The 18,469-nt window shown below is 43.6% G+C and overlaps 7 protein-coding genes across 7 annotated transcripts; 4 read left to right on the top strand and 3 right to left on the bottom strand.

The window, feature by feature from the left end:
* Positions 1 to 598: 598 nt before the first annotated feature.
* Positions 599 to 3,708, bottom strand: O0I10_011517 (uncharacterized protein; the record flags this gene model as incomplete). Its single annotated transcript, XM_058491482.1, has 9 exons — positions 599 to 841; positions 905 to 1,054; positions 1,124 to 1,309; positions 1,373 to 1,591; positions 1,648 to 1,814; positions 1,893 to 2,799; positions 2,904 to 3,070; positions 3,141 to 3,271; positions 3,392 to 3,708. 9 exons carry the CDS (start codon positions 3,706 to 3,708, stop codon positions 599 to 601), a joined length of 2,487 nt encoding a protein of 828 aa, XP_058337757.1.
* Positions 3,709 to 4,873: 1,165 nt separating this feature from the next.
* Positions 4,874 to 5,990, bottom strand: O0I10_011516 (uncharacterized protein; the record flags this gene model as incomplete). The annotated part of the gene is made up of 4 exons (XM_058491481.1): positions 4,874 to 5,021; positions 5,075 to 5,144; positions 5,220 to 5,461; positions 5,530 to 5,990. 4 exons carry the CDS (start codon positions 5,988 to 5,990, stop codon positions 4,874 to 4,876), a joined length of 921 nt encoding a protein of 306 aa, XP_058337756.1.
* A 194-nt stretch (positions 5,991 to 6,184) lies between these two features.
* Positions 6,185 to 7,830, top strand: O0I10_011515 (uncharacterized protein; the record flags this gene model as incomplete). Its single annotated transcript, XM_058491480.1, has 6 exons — positions 6,185 to 6,239; positions 6,343 to 6,435; positions 6,510 to 6,845; positions 6,907 to 7,134; positions 7,224 to 7,381; positions 7,477 to 7,830. The coding sequence occupies 6 exons, from the start codon at positions 6,185 to 6,187 to the stop codon at positions 7,828 to 7,830; spliced, it is 1,224 nt and encodes a 407-aa protein (XP_058337755.1).
* Positions 7,831 to 9,011: 1,181 nt separating this feature from the next.
* O0I10_011514 (uncharacterized protein) lies at positions 9,012 to 9,935 on the top strand (the record flags this gene model as incomplete). Its single annotated transcript, XM_058491479.1, has 4 exons — positions 9,012 to 9,107; positions 9,177 to 9,241; positions 9,305 to 9,702; positions 9,757 to 9,935. 4 exons carry the CDS (start codon positions 9,012 to 9,014, stop codon positions 9,933 to 9,935), a joined length of 738 nt encoding a protein of 245 aa, XP_058337754.1.
* A 991-nt stretch (positions 9,936 to 10,926) lies between these two features.
* On the top strand, positions 10,927 to 12,591 carry O0I10_011513 (uncharacterized protein; the record flags this gene model as incomplete). Its single annotated transcript, XM_058491478.1, has 4 exons — positions 10,927 to 11,110; positions 11,189 to 11,926; positions 11,988 to 12,006; positions 12,069 to 12,591. The coding sequence occupies 4 exons, from the start codon at positions 10,927 to 10,929 to the stop codon at positions 12,589 to 12,591; spliced, it is 1,464 nt and encodes a 487-aa protein (XP_058337753.1).
* Positions 12,592 to 13,540: 949 nt separating this feature from the next.
* Positions 13,541 to 14,599, top strand: O0I10_011512 (uncharacterized protein; the record flags this gene model as incomplete). The annotated part of the gene is made up of 2 exons (XM_058491477.1): positions 13,541 to 14,009; positions 14,061 to 14,599. The coding sequence occupies 2 exons, from the start codon at positions 13,541 to 13,543 to the stop codon at positions 14,597 to 14,599; spliced, it is 1,008 nt and encodes a 335-aa protein (XP_058337752.1).
* A 196-nt stretch (positions 14,600 to 14,795) lies between these two features.
* O0I10_011511 (uncharacterized protein) lies at positions 14,796 to 16,121 on the bottom strand (the record flags this gene model as incomplete). The annotated part of the gene is made up of 2 exons (XM_058491476.1): positions 14,796 to 15,616; positions 15,686 to 16,121. The coding sequence occupies 2 exons, from the start codon at positions 16,119 to 16,121 to the stop codon at positions 14,796 to 14,798; spliced, it is 1,257 nt and encodes a 418-aa protein (XP_058337751.1).
* Between the last annotated feature and the right edge of the window lie 2,348 nt (positions 16,122 to 18,469).

Here is an 18,469-nt window from a genome sequence, read left to right as displayed (position 1 = left end):
GTCTTTACTTCCTCCTCTCATACCACCCCCCTCCATTTACATTTGCCTTGTGATAGGATCGATCATATGCCTTACTCTGTGGTATCATGTTTCTTACTCATGTCTTATTTGGTGCTTGAAGGACGAGAGGACGTATGAATGTATCAATTTGCTAGGTGATAAAGTTATGCATCCGTTCATAGCTCGGCGTGTAACGAGACCATGTGGAAGCACATGGCAACCCCTACCCTAGCGAGCTACTTTTTAAGTACTCCATTCAGGCCTATTTTGATAAGCATCCTCCAAACGCATCACCATTAACCATCACCCGCCTTCGGTGTAGTATACCCGTAATCGTACACTTAGCATCATCAACCTTCTTAGATTTAGCTGTGCTCTACATCTTTGAGCTTATTCTACTTCTTCTATAATGTTATAAAAGAACAACACGATTTGCTTTAATGAAACAACAACAACGCTAGCTAGTTACATTTGTGTTATGAGAACAATGAATAATTGGGTACACCTAATTTGTGGTTATCTGTACACTTTTTTCTTTGATGAAATAGTACAATGATTGAATGAGAAATGATAAAGATGAATGGATGGTGGTGTGCTTTCAATGATGATGGAACACTGAAAAAGGGCTGAAAGCTCCAAAGGATGCTGCTGGTTGCATAGGTGGTGGAAACAAGGCCATATCCGCAGCCAAATAACCCATCGACATGGTGTGCAGGTCATGATGATGGTGATGATGATGCAAAACTGATCGCTGTGGTTCACGATTGATTTTGCCCTGGATGCGTTTACCATAAGGTGTGTTGCGTATAGCAGGTAACAAAGGTCGAATACATTCAACAAGCTGGTGCAGGAGTTAGTAAAAAAGATAGAAGCAAGCTGTATGCTATCATCATCCTTTACATACCTTGATGCGTTGAGCAGGTTCAGCATAATCAAGGGCGGTTTGTACAACGTAGTTGGCATAGGAATCCCGGAGCAATCTTTCCAACTTTGGCTTGTTGAGCATCTCTTCCATAAGGCGTCGACGTGTTTCTGGTTCAGCCACTCGTATGCACTAACAAAGGGCATTCATGGGTTAGGAAAAAGGATTTACTACTGCTACTACAACCCAATCATTGCTCACCTTTTCCATGACATTGGAGCTAAACTTTTGGACCGATAAAGATACGACATGGCCCACAAAGCGCTGAATGAGCTTATCGGAGAAATCAGCATCACCAAGATCAAGGACGTATTGCACGACATAGTTGCCGAATGGATCTTGAACGAGGTTCAGGGCATGTTGAATGATTCCATTGACGAGCTGAGTCTATAGAGAGTAGTGTGTTACATTCACGTGCATGATTTCATTGTTGTAAATGCGAAAATTTACCTTTTGGTTTTCTGAGGAATAATCAATGCATCTTTGTAACACACAGCAACCATGGCGATGCGTGGCAACCTCGATGCAATTCTCACTCACGGCGTTGTAAATGAATTGTTTGTTCTCGGAAGACATGCGATGCAGACAACGTTGAATGACATGGTTGCCATTGAGATCCTTGATTAAGGTTACGACGTTGGGAGCCAAGGTCACAACAACATGGTGGATCTATAAAAAAGAGTTAAGGCATGGCGATAATGGATGGGAATGGGTCAAGGATGTACCTGTTCCGGTAATGTAATGTATTCAATCATCTTTTGGACGGCACGTGTACCATGCATATTGAGTGAGATATCAACCAGGTCTTGAGATACTTGTTCCACGATCCGAGTGCGTTGTTCATCCGTGCAACGTTCCATCAGCTTTTGACATAGATAATTGCCAAATGGATCTATAATACGACATGGATATATGCACATGTGGTGATGAGCGACATGCGTATAGGGGGTCAATTGCATTCAATACTTACCTGTCATGAGTTTGATGAAATGCGGAAACACCTGGTCAAAGATAATGTCACGTTGATCATCGTTTTGCTCCTCAAGCTTTCGTTGTAAATAGCGACACCCATATTGATCCTTGCACAATGAATAAATATCATCCACAACATCTTCGAACTTGATATGGGCAAACTTGTCATGCTCATTGTGTCGACGTTGTGTAGTGGTTGTGGTGGATGAATTGCTATTGCTCAATGTGGTGGATTGTTGTTGCTGCTGCTGCTGTTGTGTTTTCCTAAAAGAGGATGATGATACACTTGTGGGTGATGAAGGTGAAGAGGGTGAAGATGGCGGCATGTGACGGATAAGATGCGATAATAAAAGTGGATTCAAGGGGGCAGGCGATGGTCCAGCACCACCATTATTGTTATGATTACAAATGGCTGCTGCATGAGCTGCTGCCGCTGCCGCTGCTGCTGCTGCTTGATTTGTTGTGGTGGTGGTGGCCACGGCTGCTGCTGGATAAGGGTATGGATACATTAACGAGGATGGAACGTAACCAAGCAATTGTTGTTGTTGTTGTTGTTGTGATGATGATAATGCAATCAAACCAGCTGCAGTTGCTGTAGTGGATGCGTAGGATGACGGCGAAGATGGGGCGCCACTTTCAGGGATGTTATCAGAAACGCCACTTGCTGCAGCAGCAGCAGCAACAACAGCATTCTCCAAACTGGATAAGCGACGTGCCGTAGCAAGGTCAGGGTTTGAATAGGAAGGTGCAAGACGACTTGAACCTCCACGTGGATCTAGATCCAAGCGCTTGTTGACATAATCCATAGAATATTTCCTAAAAGGTGATGGCATCCAAGCCGGGTCACAATTCCATCCTTGACCACCATTACTTGTTGCTGTAGTCGTGGTTGAAGCACTCTGCTGCTTTGTTTGTTTGTAAATGCATACATCATTGAGTTATAACGTCACGCCCATAGAAAATGCACATCCCCCCCTTTTCCTTCATGTCGCGTGCATGTAGAGCTTACCAGACAAGGATAGCTTTCTCTTCTATTGAGTGATGGAAAACGATGACGATGTTGTTGGTGGTGATGTTGATGATGATAACCACTTGTAGCATCAAATGAACGACGCATAAACGTCGGGTCGGGTGCATGACTGGTTGTGGGCGTTACTATGCTGCCGTGTCGTACTACTTTACACAGCCCCCCAAAAGGAACAACTCTTTAGCATTCGATTATCACCACCCTAATGCAAAAACTTACAAGGTGTAGAGGTATTGGGATCAAGACCATGATGGTGATGGTCACCTTGGAATAGGAATTTGTCACCAGATTGAGGAGTAAAAGCTGTGCTGTCGGGAAAAATGCCACGCACCGATCTCGGGACATGTCTCCTAAAAGCGTTACACACGAAGCACGCACGCACACACACACACACACATACGCAATAGACAAAACGCAATGTGTCAGGATCAAAAGGTCAACACGTACTTGACATGCATTACGTTACTTACGTTTCTCTTTTCTCAAGTGGGTGCTGATCCGATATAGAAAGTCGATGTGTGCTATCTTCAAGGCCTGTCATCAAGTCCTGCTCAATGATGTCTTGAAAACACGATCCTTTGACACCTTGTTGTTGTTGTTGTTGTTTAAGTGGCTGTTTTTCTGGTACACTTGAAGCATTTGATGTTGTCACACCATGACTAGTGTAATCCAACATGGTCGATGCTTGTTCAACAATGGGGTTGTTGTTGCTGGTTGTCGATGTGGTTGTGGTATTATCATGTCCTGCCCTGGACAATGTTGGATTGGAAATGCTAGACGTGCTCATGTGTTTCCTTGTCCACGGTTTGTGAAGTACGTTGGTATCAGGACAATAAAAGAAGGAAAGAATAGAGAAAGAAAGTGGGAGAAAGCGAAAGAGAAGAGAGAGAGAGGGAAAGAAAAGCAATTTGTATGGGACAGGTTTATTTATCAAATGGGCTAATGATGTTTTCCACGGCAGCATTTTGTTTGCCCATGGCACACCACGTATACTTTAGGCATGTGTGAGCTTTGCATATTGACTTGCTTTGGCACATGTATCACTGGAAGAAGGAGTAGTGAGCCGTGGGTCTTCCCTATTTGTTCAATCTACCATTCTCATCGCCGTTGAACACACACGCACACACACATGATTTACAGCATGATAGCCCAGCGATAGCCATCCACACATGAGATCATACTTTTACTTCTCCACATTTTCCCATCAGCGTATATGCCGTTGTACTGCCGATCGCCCTAAAAGTCTAAACGACGATCCATGTATACGAGCAATCGGTAGCACCTTGTCAAAACTACATCCATTTTCACCTTTGCCATTGTTTTCAATCGTAAATCCCTGTTCCTATTGCTCACAGACCACATGTTGATGGCATCTTCTATTATGCATAAAGGAACCAGAAGCTTCGCCATTGTCATCAGACGTTGTATAATAGAACGCATCCACTTTTTATCAATGGGGGAGAATTTGCATGTATGTACCTGGTCAGCAGGTAACTGATGACAAACCAACATATGCCAATCGGGATGCATCATAGGCAATAGGAAATGACCATGGGAATGGATTAGCATGCATTGCATGTGCTCTAGTAGTAGTGCTCATACTCTTTCATCCCACAATGATGCATCACAAAGGGATGTAGTATCACCGAACGCGGCACCAATTCCGAAATAGAGAGATGCTTCTTCTTCTATAGGCCAATGCCACATGTGCCACAATTTGCTTAGTATGGCAACACTAGCCGCTCTTTGAAAGATTTGAGTATTGGAAAAAAGCCATTGTAGCTATCTTTATAATAATTGAGTGCCGTAAATTACATGTCATTAGACGACTAATACAGAATGGGGTGTTGATGGTAAAAAGAAAAAAAAAGCAAGATAACAACGGTGATTAATGCAAATAGTATACGCGTATGGGGGCAATGCAGCAAAAGGAGATTGTGCTATGTCGTGTTTTAGTTCTTCTTGACCTCCTTGTTGTCCTCAACTTTCTTGGCATCTCTCTTCTTGGTAAATCGAGTACCGAGGATAGTGTCCCAGAATGTAAAATAGGGTTGAGAAAAGTTGGCCTTGATGCCATAGGGTTGATGATGAATGTCATGGCTAATAGATTCGGGTTAACATCTCTCTTTTCCTATAACCATCCATATACTTACTAGACCACATTATTGCCAAAAAGCACTTGAAGAGGATCCCAAGGGAAACTGTAACCACAATGATCGTCCACTATTATACCGCCCAAGAGTTAATCTACCGCCATGGGTCATCCTTTCCCCCCAATCCCTCATGTATCCTTGTTACCTGTCTTCATGTTTGAAAAGGTGAAAAAGAGCATGCCGAGTCGGGGAGACATGCCTGTAAGCTCGTAGGAGAGGGTAGCACCAACAGTATCAAGCAAGAAGCCTTCGATAGGATGATTGTACAGAGCGCCGAATGCATAAGGCACATAGAGACGATGATGATGAGAGTGGATGTGCTTGTAGAGAGTCTTGTTAAGATGGAACAAGCGATGCAAAAAGTATTGGTGCGTATCCATGATCACCCTATAATTTTTTGTGTTAGGACCAATGGAGAGTTCTGCCATCATCTCCGATATAGCCTGATAACTTACATGCCGAGGAAAAACTGGACGCAAGGCCAAGCGACATTATAAAGAGCCCAAGCAATTTGATCCGATACTGCAGCGATGGATGGTGTATATGGAGCAAGGACATTGTAGATATGAGCAGCCAAGCTAGCAGTAAAAGCTTCTTGTTCAAGCTTTTGTTTGACAGGATCGTCGGATGGTTGAATTAACATGACTCCAATAATGAACTGAACGGCCTGTTGAGCAACAACCATCAATACCACCTTGGATAGAGTCACTCGGTTTCTCTTCCTCATGTCTTCGGATGTGTGGATACGATATTGTTCAAAGAAAGGAATCTCGGCTTGCATGATAAGCTGAAATGTGATGCTGTATGCCCAGTAGGCTACAATGGGGACCCACATGGACTTGGCTTCATCTGACCAAGGATCATTGAAGAAAGAGGTGGGAACCAATGCTGACAAGAGGTCGGTAGTCGAGTTCATGGAAACGGGGATATGTATCCGTAGCGCTGCTCGGGGTGGTGAAGGGTGTGTGTGTGTTGGGGTAATAAGAAAAGAAGGAGAGAAGAAGAGTGAATAGAAAGGGAAAGCCGACAGCAGGTTGGATTTCATTGCTTGTTCCACCGACCAAATCCAGCAACGTCGCTTGTCTTTCACTTTTCCAGTCGTTCGTTCTCATGGACTACGATTCTATCGATTACTTTTTCGATGACGCTTCGAGTTTCCATGCTGGTAAGCCTCCGATCCATAACTCCCTCATCTCTGATGGGCAACTTTTATGCTGTACTCCCTTCCATACTAAACCCCCCTTGTCGCTCTGTTTCTTTCCACGTAGAACTCGACGATATACTACGATTACCATGCTGTACCAAGCAAGATGCAGAACGCATAACAACACAATATCTTAGATTATGGTCTCGTTTCCAAGGTAACCATTCCATTCTATTCTTCGATGCGACATGATGATGATGTTGACTTGACGACGATCTTTGTTATTGTTAGACGAGTTTTGTCAATCACAAACCGAACTCGCCCATTGTGCATATCAAATGATCGATTCGCATTTGTTCTTGGAGCATAGCACGACTATCTTGAGCCACATCACCCAAGCACATGCACTCTCAGCATCCGATCCACATGATCTACGTATTGCCTATTCCTTGTTGATCTACGCTGGCAAAGAAGACCCCCGATGGATGAAATTTGTCGTATCAGATGCACGGCGCAACAAGCAAAATCGTCTATTTAGAAAAATCATCAACGAACCCATCATTGCCTCATCCGTGGGCCTTGCGTTCGAAATGTGCAAAGTATCCAAATTACGGCAATCTGATCTAGGTAGGTTTCATTTGGGAAGAAAATAGCCGAGGAAATTCTCTCACACCACCTAAATCCATAGGCGTGGTATCCTGTTCCTTCCTCAATTCTCTGCTGGACATGGTTGAATCGATGCTTCAGGATGCCGATGAATCCTTCAATTACGACATTATTCAATTTATTCTGGTGTTGAATGAGCAATACATGATGGCGGGTACACAAACGAATCGTGTCCTGGATATGCTGGAAGAACGGATGGGCACCGCTACTACTTTCAGTGCCAACTTAATTTTCATGCTTAATCGGTCAGGTAAACATGCACACACGGTATATTTTTAGCATACCTCTTTCCATTTTGGTGTCTTGCTTGCCATTTACATTCATGTTCTCAACTATTAGATGATGCCTGCGTCAAGCTCTTGATACTCAAACTTCTCTACGGGATCTTTACACGTCCATCTCTATACGAGTTTTTTTATACCAATGATCTCTATGTCCTTGTGGATATCATGTTACGTGAAGTGTGTGATCTTGGTGAGGAACGAGAAGCCGAAGCTGTAAGTAATGGAAATGTGGGATGTGGGATGTGGGATGTGTGTGTGTGCATGTGTGTTTTGCATATTGGGTTACTGATATTATAACCCCCATGCAGCTCCGCGACGCTTACTTGCGAGTGCTCCGCCCATTGCTCATCAATACACAACTAAGACGTACACCATACAAGGAAACTGAAATTCGTAGCACATTATGTGCCATGATTGCACCATGCAACTACAGGATCGTCAACCCATCCACCAATCGTCTTGTGGAGCGCATTCTTGAAGAATGGACACCATCATCATCCACATTATTAGATGTCAACCCTGCTCTCATCAATCGTACTCCAAGCCCATACCCCATGTTGCGTTCACCAGCGTCTTTTTCTTCTTCTTCATCATCTATCCAAACACCAGACGACGAAAGGGACCAACAAGTCGATACCACCGTACTTTGTGCAGAAGCATAATCAACTAGACATTCCATTCCCAGCACTTGCGTCCCCTCCCTCCCCTTCTTCTTATCCACTACTGCTACACCACATTTGTTACACACACTTCATGCCGCATTCTACAACACACGCACATTTAATCTGACGCTTCATATCACCCATTCAATCAAACGATGATGCTTTTTATTGAAAACAATGAATCATGATGCCGTCGCCTTTGTAAGCTGAAAAGTTTGCTGGGGATGGCAGTAGAAAACAATGACATCAGATGCATGGTTATGAGTGGGGTATTGGCTTCATTGTAGTAGGATTCTTCACGCGAGCCATTGTTGTCGTTATCGTATGGCTAATAATGTAGCCTTTTAACCTTGTCCATGTCTCATTGCTCATTTTCATTTTCTTTGTTGAAAATACCATTGTTCATTGTCATTGGTGTCATTGTGATAGTTGGCTCTTTGATAAGGTAAAACATCGCCATCTTGCTTGATCAAGGCTATACTCATATTCCTTTTCGATGTAGTCGCCTCCTGGAAATGTCAAATTGGATGAGCAACTTGAGATTCCATATCCCGGCGACTTAGTAGCCGCAGAGTTCTTAACAAGATGAGCTTACCGTTTTCTCTCCCCTAAGGCAAACGTGCGACAAGCACAATAGCCAAGTTCGAGCTTGCAAGCAAAGGACCTTGCCACCATCGAGTGCTTCGTTGTCAGCTGTTCACATAGATCCTGGAGCATCATAAGGGCTTGCGGCCACCATATGGATTTTCAACCAGAGTTCAAAATGCGAACGGTATGTACTTGTTTAATGGATTAAAATCGATACATTTACTAACAAAGACTAGTTCTATCTGGTGGGGTATGCTCTGGTCCCTTGTGTAAAGGTGCAAAATACAAGCATTATACTCTGCCATGCCGCAACAGATGGTTGAGCAAACGAGAACGGTCGCCTAAACCGATCGATAATAAACGCTTGATAAAGCTATTATCTTATATATACACTACTGATTGTTTCTGCATTGATCTTAAACTTGAGGGCCACACACGTGCATATCTTATTTAGCGCGTACAAGATGATCACGTCAACCTACGCAAGCTTACATCCTTCATAGTTACACAAGGCTGACAAAGCAACCTCAGCATGAGAATCCTTAATTTGTCATCTCTTGTTCCTTTCTCTCATTTTTATCACAACCACCACCATGGCCAAGGTCAGATTTTACGACTTGGAACTTGAAGTCCCTGGACTCATTTGGTCTCCAAACACCTGCAAGACCCGTTACGCACTCAATGTGAAGGCATGTCAAGACCTGTGTCGCCCGCTTGCAAATGGGGTTCTTGTTACTGACATTTGGAATGCAATGTAGGGCATTCCCTATGAAACAGAGTGGTTGACGTTCGCTGGAGTACACGAAGTTATCCCTGGCTTGACGTGAGTACCCACCCACCCTTGCTTTCCTTTTCCTATGCTTATACTCACGTTGTATGATGATAGTAAAACTGGCAAGGCCCCTACTGTACCTGTGATTGTGGATTTGGTGCATGGTGACAAAGTAGTACAGGAGTCGTGGGAGATTGCAAAGTATCTCGAGGAAGCTTATCCTGATCATGCGAGCTTGTTCAATGGCAACGAAGGTGCTCATTTCTTTTTCCATGAATACTGCACACGCAAGCTTTTGCCCAAGATCTTCAAGTTGTGCGTATTGACGATTCACAGCAAGGTGACCCCGCCATCCTTGAAGCAATGGTTCCGTGAGACTCGTGAAAAGGCCTTCAAGATGCCACTTGAAAAGTTTGCTGGTGATCCCCAAAAGCACATTGATGCTATCAAAGAACTCCTGGAGCCTATTGGTCGTGTCCTCAAACAGTATCCTTTCATGACAGGTTCACAAGGTACATAGGATGCACGCTTAAAAAGTTGTCTCGTTATTAATAGTGGATACGTAGCTGGTTGGGCCGATGTTGTCCTTGCATCCTACCTTCGCTTGTTGGTGGTACATCGTCCTGAACTTTTCGATTCAATTGTCATCAATGATCCTAAGGCTGGTGCCGAGTTTGCTGCATGGTGGAAACGTATGGACAAGTATATGCAATCGCAACCCCCCGCTCCCGAAGCAAGAATGTAGCAAGTAGGATATATATATAAAGAGATTCTTTTGATGATGGTATTTGGATTATCTACTTGTTGGGTATGGAAGTGGTTGAAAGTGTGGTCAACGAGCTGCTTTATACATTTGTGAACCACCACCTTGCTTTGGCAATTTCATCGACATGATAATGACCGATCTTTAATATGACATGCTTAATGACATCCACCATCTCTTGGCAGTAAATGTTTGCTCGAATGTGCAGCATTAACGTCATGTATCCTTTTGTTGGTTACACAAAGTCTACTATTGCATAAAAAATGGGGCTGGTCAATTGCAAGTTGATATACGAATCGCGTTGGGTATTGGTGATGGCCGTAACCTGGCAACGTTTTCGAATAACATATATTGTGTGTATTATAATTTAGAGATCATCATCACAAAGGGGGGGGACGAATGATCACCACCCGTCTCAAGAATGAACATAATCTAACGCAGATGCAACATGGACGACATGCATAGATAGCCTGCAAATTCAACCAATTGGAGGATGTTTATGCATAAAGGTGCAGCTATAATACTCGTGCGTTGTCGGTCTGCAAGTGATCAAGCATACCCATTCAAGTTCCATTTCTTGTTTGTGGCGTATGGCATGATTGTGTTCCCACAACCATTGTTTATGTATTCAACAAATGGCGCGAACGAAAAAAACGATCGAAGACCAAGCTCACGCTACTATACGGTATGCTTGGACAAGATGAATGGATTGCATGAACGTCACTATGCTTATAACGGGGTTGGCTAGCAGCAATGGGGATATGCCAATTTGTGCATAGCTCGATGCAGGGAGAAGGTGCATGATAGATCAGCGTTTATAAACAGCAAGGAGGAATTGCAATAGGCGAAACGTTTGTCGTGTATTAGCCGTCTTTTGAGTGGGTATAACCTTATTCAAAGTATATGTTTATGCAAAAGGTTTCATGATTCAACCCTCTTTTTCTTTTTCTTTTCAATACACGTACCTGTTTCCATGACGTCTGATCATCAAGAATTTGAACAAGATCGTCCTGGATTGATATCAAGGATATGCTGCATGCAATCCTCACCAGAGACTGATCCACGCCTTTTCAGCACTGGTAAAAAGACCGTTATCATGTCGCTCGTCATAATGTGTGTGAGCACAGCGGGTCTATTTGCCACGGTTTGTTTCCCAGGTAATGTAAAGCGTTGTTCTATGTGTGATCACATTGATCACTAATAGTGTCTATATGTATCCTTTTGTATTATGATAGGCTACCCTGCAATGACGGATGAGTTCAATGTGCCTAGTGTCGTGACCACTATGGTGGGTGCATTGTATATCTTGTCTGGTGGATTTGCACTTGTCGTATGGGCTGCTATCTCTGAACGTTTTTGCATGCGGCGACCCTTACTCTTATGTGGTGCTCTGATAGTGACAGGCTCATCCATTGGTCTTGCTTTAATGACGAGTATGGCAGGCATAGTGACACTTCGATGCATACAAGCCCTAGGATCATCAGCTTACATCGTGCTGTGCTCTGGGATCATAGCAGATTGCTACCCTGTTGAAAAGCGAGGTACTGCCATGAGCCTATTGTTCTTTGGAATCTTCTTTGGACCCCTTTTTGGCCCTATTATTGGTGGTGCCCTTGTGGCAACACCACTTTCATGGCGCGCAACCTTTTGGTTTTGTTCCGCATACGGCCTTACAACATTTACATTTTTGCTTTTCCTCTTACCGGAGACCTTTCGCAACGATATCGTGCTCGATGGACCCCCAAGAGTAGATAGTGGCATCGATCGCTTGATCAACGCTGAAGAACAACACAACGTTGATCCACCAAAAAAATCAAGCAGCTCAATGTTAGCACCGCTGTTGCTTTTACAACATCCACACGTTTTGCTTTCAAGTCTTGTTGGATGTATCGCATTTTCGTGTTTGTTTGTGGTTGAAACGATTCTTCCCGAGTTGTTGGCGTCACGATACGGATTTTCATCCTGGCAAATAGGTGAGTGTGTGATACAAGAGGATGACATGAAACAAGTAGTAATGACTCTCTTTTAATTTAGGCCTCTCATACATCGGCAGGTAACTAATGATACCACCACCCTTAATTTCGTCTTTTGTATTAACGTCCTTTTCAACTATAGCGGTTGTGGAAATATGCTAGGAGCTCTTGTGAGTGGTATACTCTCCGATCGATTGTTGCTACGTGCAAGACGTCAACGTGAAGGACAACTATCGAAGGTGGAGGATCGTTTAGGCATGCACATTTGGCCAGCCGGATTCATCATCATGCCCGTGGGCTTGCTAATGATCGGATGGAGTATTCAGTTGCATAAATCTTTTTGGATCGCCATTGTTGGCTTTGGTGTACAAACTTTTGGCTCACAGCAAGTAAGCTCATCAATCAGCGCCTATTTGTTGGACTCCGTTCCTGGTCAAGGTGCCTCTGTCACTGCAGCATCCAATCTCGTCACCATGACAATGGCGTGTATCCTCTCAATCGCTGCCAATCCACTGGTCCATAGCATTGATTCAGGTTTCACCTTGTTGATATTTGCTGGTTTGGTAGAAGTAGCCATGTTGATAACATTATGCCTCAAGCTATTTGGTCAACGAATGAGACGAAAATCCGGCTTTGAGCAACCTGATGAAGTACAAAGACGCTAAGCAGTTTATTCATGTAATCGTATATCAACTTCATAAAACATCGACATGTGGACATCATGTGATACCATCAATAAAACTGCAAATGTGGCACTCATTTTCCAAAGGTTGAAGAGAAATCGTTGACGTGTACCACCGAGGGTATAAGCAATGGTGGTAAACAATGCTGCTACGACTACTTTGTTTGAAGGGATGAAAACTATATTACTAGCTGCCTGATAGCATTTATGCAAGGCGTGCAGAAATAAGGAGAGCAATGTTGCATGATTCCATCGCATGCAGCAGCGATGCAGCTAATGATACATACCTCTGTTGTCATGGCATGGAGGTTACCTTCGATGTTCAGGCGCCTATAAAATACAACGATATGGTTGCATGGCTTATCTCTTCCTCTCTTTTTCTTGATACTTCCTTCATGGGGCCACTAAGAAGACTTTCGAGGACTATCTTACCTCGTTTGGCAAATCGACCCACAGCTGAGAATGATCCACAGTGTTTTAGTACTTGTCAAAAGGTTACCATTATGGGGGTCTTGGTTACCCTGTCAGGATGTCCTGGATTGTACACAACTATTTGCTTCCCAGGTCAGCTATAACAGCTTACACTTATCACGAGAAACCATTTACCCTTGTTTTCAGGCTTCCCTATGATTACTGAAGAGTTTCAAGCACCCAGCGTAGTTATTACTTTGACTGCATCATTGTTCATCTTATTCTCTGGCTTGTCGCCGGTGGTATGGGCGTCATTATCAGAGCACTTTTGTATAAGAAAAATACTTTTACTATGCGGCCTTTTACTTTTCATGATAGTGTCAGCCGCTTTAGCAGTAATAATAAGTATAGCGGGCTTAGTTGTGCTGAGATGCATACAATCTGTGGGAGCTGCATGCACGTTCGCTGTTGGATCAGGCATCATTGCAGATTGCTTTTCTCTTGAACAACGTGGCAAGGCCATGAGTATCTTTTGCTTTGGAATCTACTTTGGTCCATTGTTGGGCCCTGTCATTGGTGGAGCTCTCACCACAACATCACTCACATGGCGTGCTTCTTTTTGGTTTTGCACAGCGTATGCAGCAATGTCATTCGCTCTAGTTGCATTCTTTTTACCGGAGACGTATCGTGACAGCAAATTGTTTGATGATGTAGGATCCATAAGTACAGCTATAAATGATGTTCGACTACAAGAAAGTGAGATTGGTACCCAATGCAGCAAAGAGCCATCATCAATAGCGGCGGCAACAACAAAAAGCACCAAACCAAGTCTTTGGAAAATCGTTGCACAACCACTTTTCATGTTGCGTTATCCACATGTTCTCCTTGCAAGTAGCATTTTTGCTATTGCATTGAGCTGTCTTTTGGTAGTCGAAACATTATTACCGGTGTTATTTTCTTCACACTACGATCTTTCTTCATGGGCTATAGGTAAGCAAAATGGATGTAATATTGAAACCTAGGCTTATATACAGGAGATAGGCTTGTCGTATATTGCATCAGGTGCTGGCAACGTCCTTGGTGCCATTGTGAACGGCATTCTTTCCGACCGGTTATTAATGCATGCTAAACGCGGTCGTCAAGATGGTCACTATGTGGTGGAAGATCGATTAGCGATACACTTGTGGCCCTGTGGGCTCATTTTTATGCCACTTGGGATGCTGATGTTTGGATGGGGAATCCAAACAAATCAGTCTTACTGGATCGCTATTGTTGGCTTTGGCATTCAGGCTTTCGGCTCGCAGCAAATCATCACGTGTGTCAGCGCCTATTTGATCGATGCTACGCCTACACATGGTGCCTCGGTGAGTGCAGCTTCCAATCTAATTGGTTTAATATTGGCAAGCATTCTCAGCACCTGTGCCAATCCCATGGCGCATGCCATCGGTTCAGGATTTGCTATGGTGTTCTTTACAGCTCTAACGCTTTTGTCTATGGGTCTACTTTTGATCCTCAAAGTGTATGGCAAGGAGCTACGACGATCATCTGGATTTACCACTGTTGAGAAGACCTGTATGTAATCATATTTAAATGCAACCTTTATTAAAGAAGCACCATAATTGCAATATGACAAGTGATGATGATGATGATGATATATGTAAATTGGTAATGAGGAAAGCAATCCCAATCAGGGAATCATGTTACGGGAGCAATGGATATTTGAATTGAATCTTGTTGTTGTGAGAGAGAGATCAGATCATTTGGATGCGATGCGCGTCAATTATTGTCGTATTGGGTTTCACTGCGTTCTCCAATGGATGATAAAGGTGATTGAAAGAAACGACCTTCCACGAGGTTATGCTGGTGTCTTTTGAAACATGTCATGCTGCAATAGTTGCCGAGGAAAGGAGTTTGCACATACCCATGTGGCCAAGAGAATACCGCTCGCACTTGTGCAGGACCCACAAACCAAGATCGACACGTGCTGCATGTACGAGAACCTCCTCCGATAATTGATGCGAAGTAATCCATTGGCACCCCACGTCGAAAAGATCGCAACCATGAAAAAGTATGGCAAAGCTGCTCTTGTACTATTGAAGAAAAGCCAACAGCGGCTGGAATTGATGATCCTCGATAACACCATTGACCGCTTATAGCATCCAGCTCAATACGTCGTCGATCGAAAAGGACAAGGTCTTCTGGGTGGTTGATTGTTGCTGAGGTTTCATGATGGATCTGCAACACTAGTTGATGCGTATCAGCTTGCTGTTCAACACGTGCAAGGTGAACTACATAATCGGCTCGAGAATAGCCACCATCAAACAGCATATCGTTCATGTCCATGATCTGGATGGTCTGATAAATGGGCGTCGTAACATATACACGCACACCAAACACCGATTGGAATGGTTCACCACGTGGTACGTCATGTCGTTGTGTAGTGAGAATAGGGATGGCTGGTGGCATATACCAGGAAACTCGTGCTGTTGGTGGTATGGGTGGTAGTGGTAAAAAGTCTTCGGGAAAGAAACTTGTTGCTTCTTGCTCATTACGGCGAAACACCCTCAGCGTTCCTTGATCCGCATCATCGTGTTGGCCTTGAATAATACTCGATCGATCAGCTTGAAGAAAGCACAACGTGGTATCATTGGACCTCCTTTGTTTACCTGCCCAAGAGATCGCGCCTTCGAAGTTTTGTATATCAATGTCATGCAAATGTTTGGCGAGGAGAGTAATGAAATCGATGACATATTGCAGCCAATACATGTACTCGTAAAACTCTTCCATCTCGGACCAACGCAAGGTCGTAGTTGTTGTGTTGTTGTTATCATCGCTGGTAGTAGTGTTGTATAAACGCCATCCACACCACGATGATGGTGTTTTTGTCATGCGTAACATGCGTCCATAATCCATAGCTGTTCTTTTAGACGTCCCAGGAGGTAACCCATGCAAGTGATGTACGATAGCATCGAAGCTATATGGAACGGCATCACCACAAAAGTTGTTGCGTCCAGAGGCGAGAACGTTGTACGTGTCAACAATATCTTGTGGAAGCGACGGGTGCACAACAAACTGGCCTGCAAAGTCTGTGTGATAATCCATGTTTTGGGAAAAGAAGTGGAAGAGAGACAAAGTATGCAGGATTGCGGAACCTACAAAGATTTATGCAACGTGACATGTGTCCCACAGAACAATCACTTTGAACAACCTGGGGGATACGTAGCATTTATGGCATACAATCACGAGGACAAAGATTGCGCTGATGTAATCATACCAGCAACTACTGCTTCAGGTTTGGGTTGTTTAAATTCAGGAATCGAGCCGCATTAAGCGTGCACGGACTTGGCTAATAGCACCATTTGCAACAGCAAGATAAGCACGATGATTATGGCCATTGAATAATATCATTTTATTGATCCAAGTATCCAGGGTATGTTTATGGTGCATGTTCACAATGATAGAGCAAGCGGGATCTGTGTGCGTGTGTGCATGATCTCCAGGTCGACGAGAACAAAGAAGCGCTCCTTCTTTTCCCACTCCCCAATTCACAAAGACAAGTAAGTCTCCCTCCATTCACAACCTACAAACTCTTAACAGCTGTCATTCACCCTCAATGCATAACTTCAATAGCCACCATGTCAAACGATCGATAGTCCATGGCGCGTCAACTCCAATGCCGATCCTTTCTACTCCCTTGTTCCAGCAAGGCACCCGTGATGTACCCATGACTCTACTTCCCATTCCAATACAAGAAGTATGTTCAAGCACTGCACTTGTTTTATTACTCAAGCTGGTTGCTCTGATACTAAAGTTTCATTTGCAGGTTGCTGTTCTCTCTATTGTGCAAGATCCTAAAGGGGGCCGTATGTGTATATGGATTCTTCCTCTATGTCAACAAGGGAGCCCAACACTTTGTTTGCATTGTCACTTCTGGGTACATTGAAAGGAACATGGATGGATAGGTAAACTTGTTATCTTACATGGCGTTTATTATAGGTCGGCAACGTTGGATGGAAGCAACAGGACATTGATCTCAAAGAACGCTGTTCATTGTCTCACAGGTACGTATACATTACAATCAACAATTCTTATAATGACACAGAGGCAGGGCTAATGAAGATGTGTTTATTTCATCCATTTCTGCTGATGCTACAAATGTCGTTTCTATGGCTTCAAAGGCTTCTGCTATCGTTACCAAGTCAATCATTGTACCCTGGTGGTGATCCATTTGATCCATGCTTTGGCTATCATGAAGGTTTATGTATATTTCCATACAATGCTCAGCATCTTCGCTATTAGATAGACCCCTTGCAAAGCGATAACTATTTAAAAACATGCCTGATTCAATAAACACCTTGGCTACAGCCACACACTGCACTCCCAACCTAGGTATATTCACATCTATATAATACTACCAGCTGCTTTTCACACCCAACTAGAGCACTTTTATATAATACATTGTCTTGGCAGGTTGTTGTGGATGGGTTATAGTAGAAGCAAGAGGAGAGACAAGCTTATATCAAGTCGTTGATCTGTTGGCCCCCCAATGTATAAAAGACCTCACGTTTCATTGTAAAATTGTGAGATATGGCCGTCTTTATGTTTTCACTATGCTGTAAGCGTGATGCTATATAGAGGGTGGTCTTCGTTTATTGTGAAGTAGCTGGACCCTATAGAGTCGGAGATGCAGAGGGACTTCTTTGTGTAACATAGCCAAAAGTCAGCGCCTGTGGATAATGCATAATACTTGTACACCATTCAGGAACAGTTGACGAACTGCCAGCTAATAGCCCATTCCTCCCATTCATCTTTGTTACCCGATCCAATGCATACGAACGATTGTCCTGCTCCAACCCAGCATGCCCATCATTTAACTTTCATGATTCGAGCTAACCTGGTAGTAAGGTGATGGCTGTTGTTGGATCATCATTATCATGTAAAGTGTAAAATGGCACACACCCTTTTGCTATACGTGAGGATCATCATTTCTTTTATTTACGAGTACCTATCGTCTATCATGAGGGTGATGATCATGATGGGTGGATGGTGGTGTATAGGGTAATTGAGTGGCCTCAGTGTAATAGCAGTAGGGGGATTTAAACTTGGGGGACAGCAGCTCCACGACTTGAGACAACGCTTCTCTTCTTTTTCTCCCACCTTTCCTTATTCCATTCATGGCGTCTCGATCAAGGTAATGTATTACAAAAAAGTGCTCTTGTTCGCTGTGAGGTGTTAATGTAGTTCTGAACATGCATTGTCAGGGAGTGAGTGTGTCCAAGTGCTGAGGAATGAGCGTGGTTGGTGGTTGCCATGGCGATATTGTGCTCGTTGCTATTCCCGCTCTACGCTTGGTGTCAACAGGTACATTCAGAGTCCAATGTTGCAGCCGAACTGGTTCCATTGACGTGTTAGCTTGTATAGAGGGCAAGTTTGGTTTCAAGACGTTGGCT

The sequence above is a fragment of the Lichtheimia ornata genome (assembly GCF_029851405.1).
Source record: "Lichtheimia ornata isolate CBS 291.66 chromosome Unknown scaffold00092, whole genome shotgun sequence".
NCBI classification, from domain to species: Eukaryota; Fungi; Mucoromycota; class Mucoromycetes; order Mucorales; family Lichtheimiaceae; genus Lichtheimia; species Lichtheimia ornata.
This window is presented reverse-complemented; position numbering and strand designations above follow the sequence as displayed.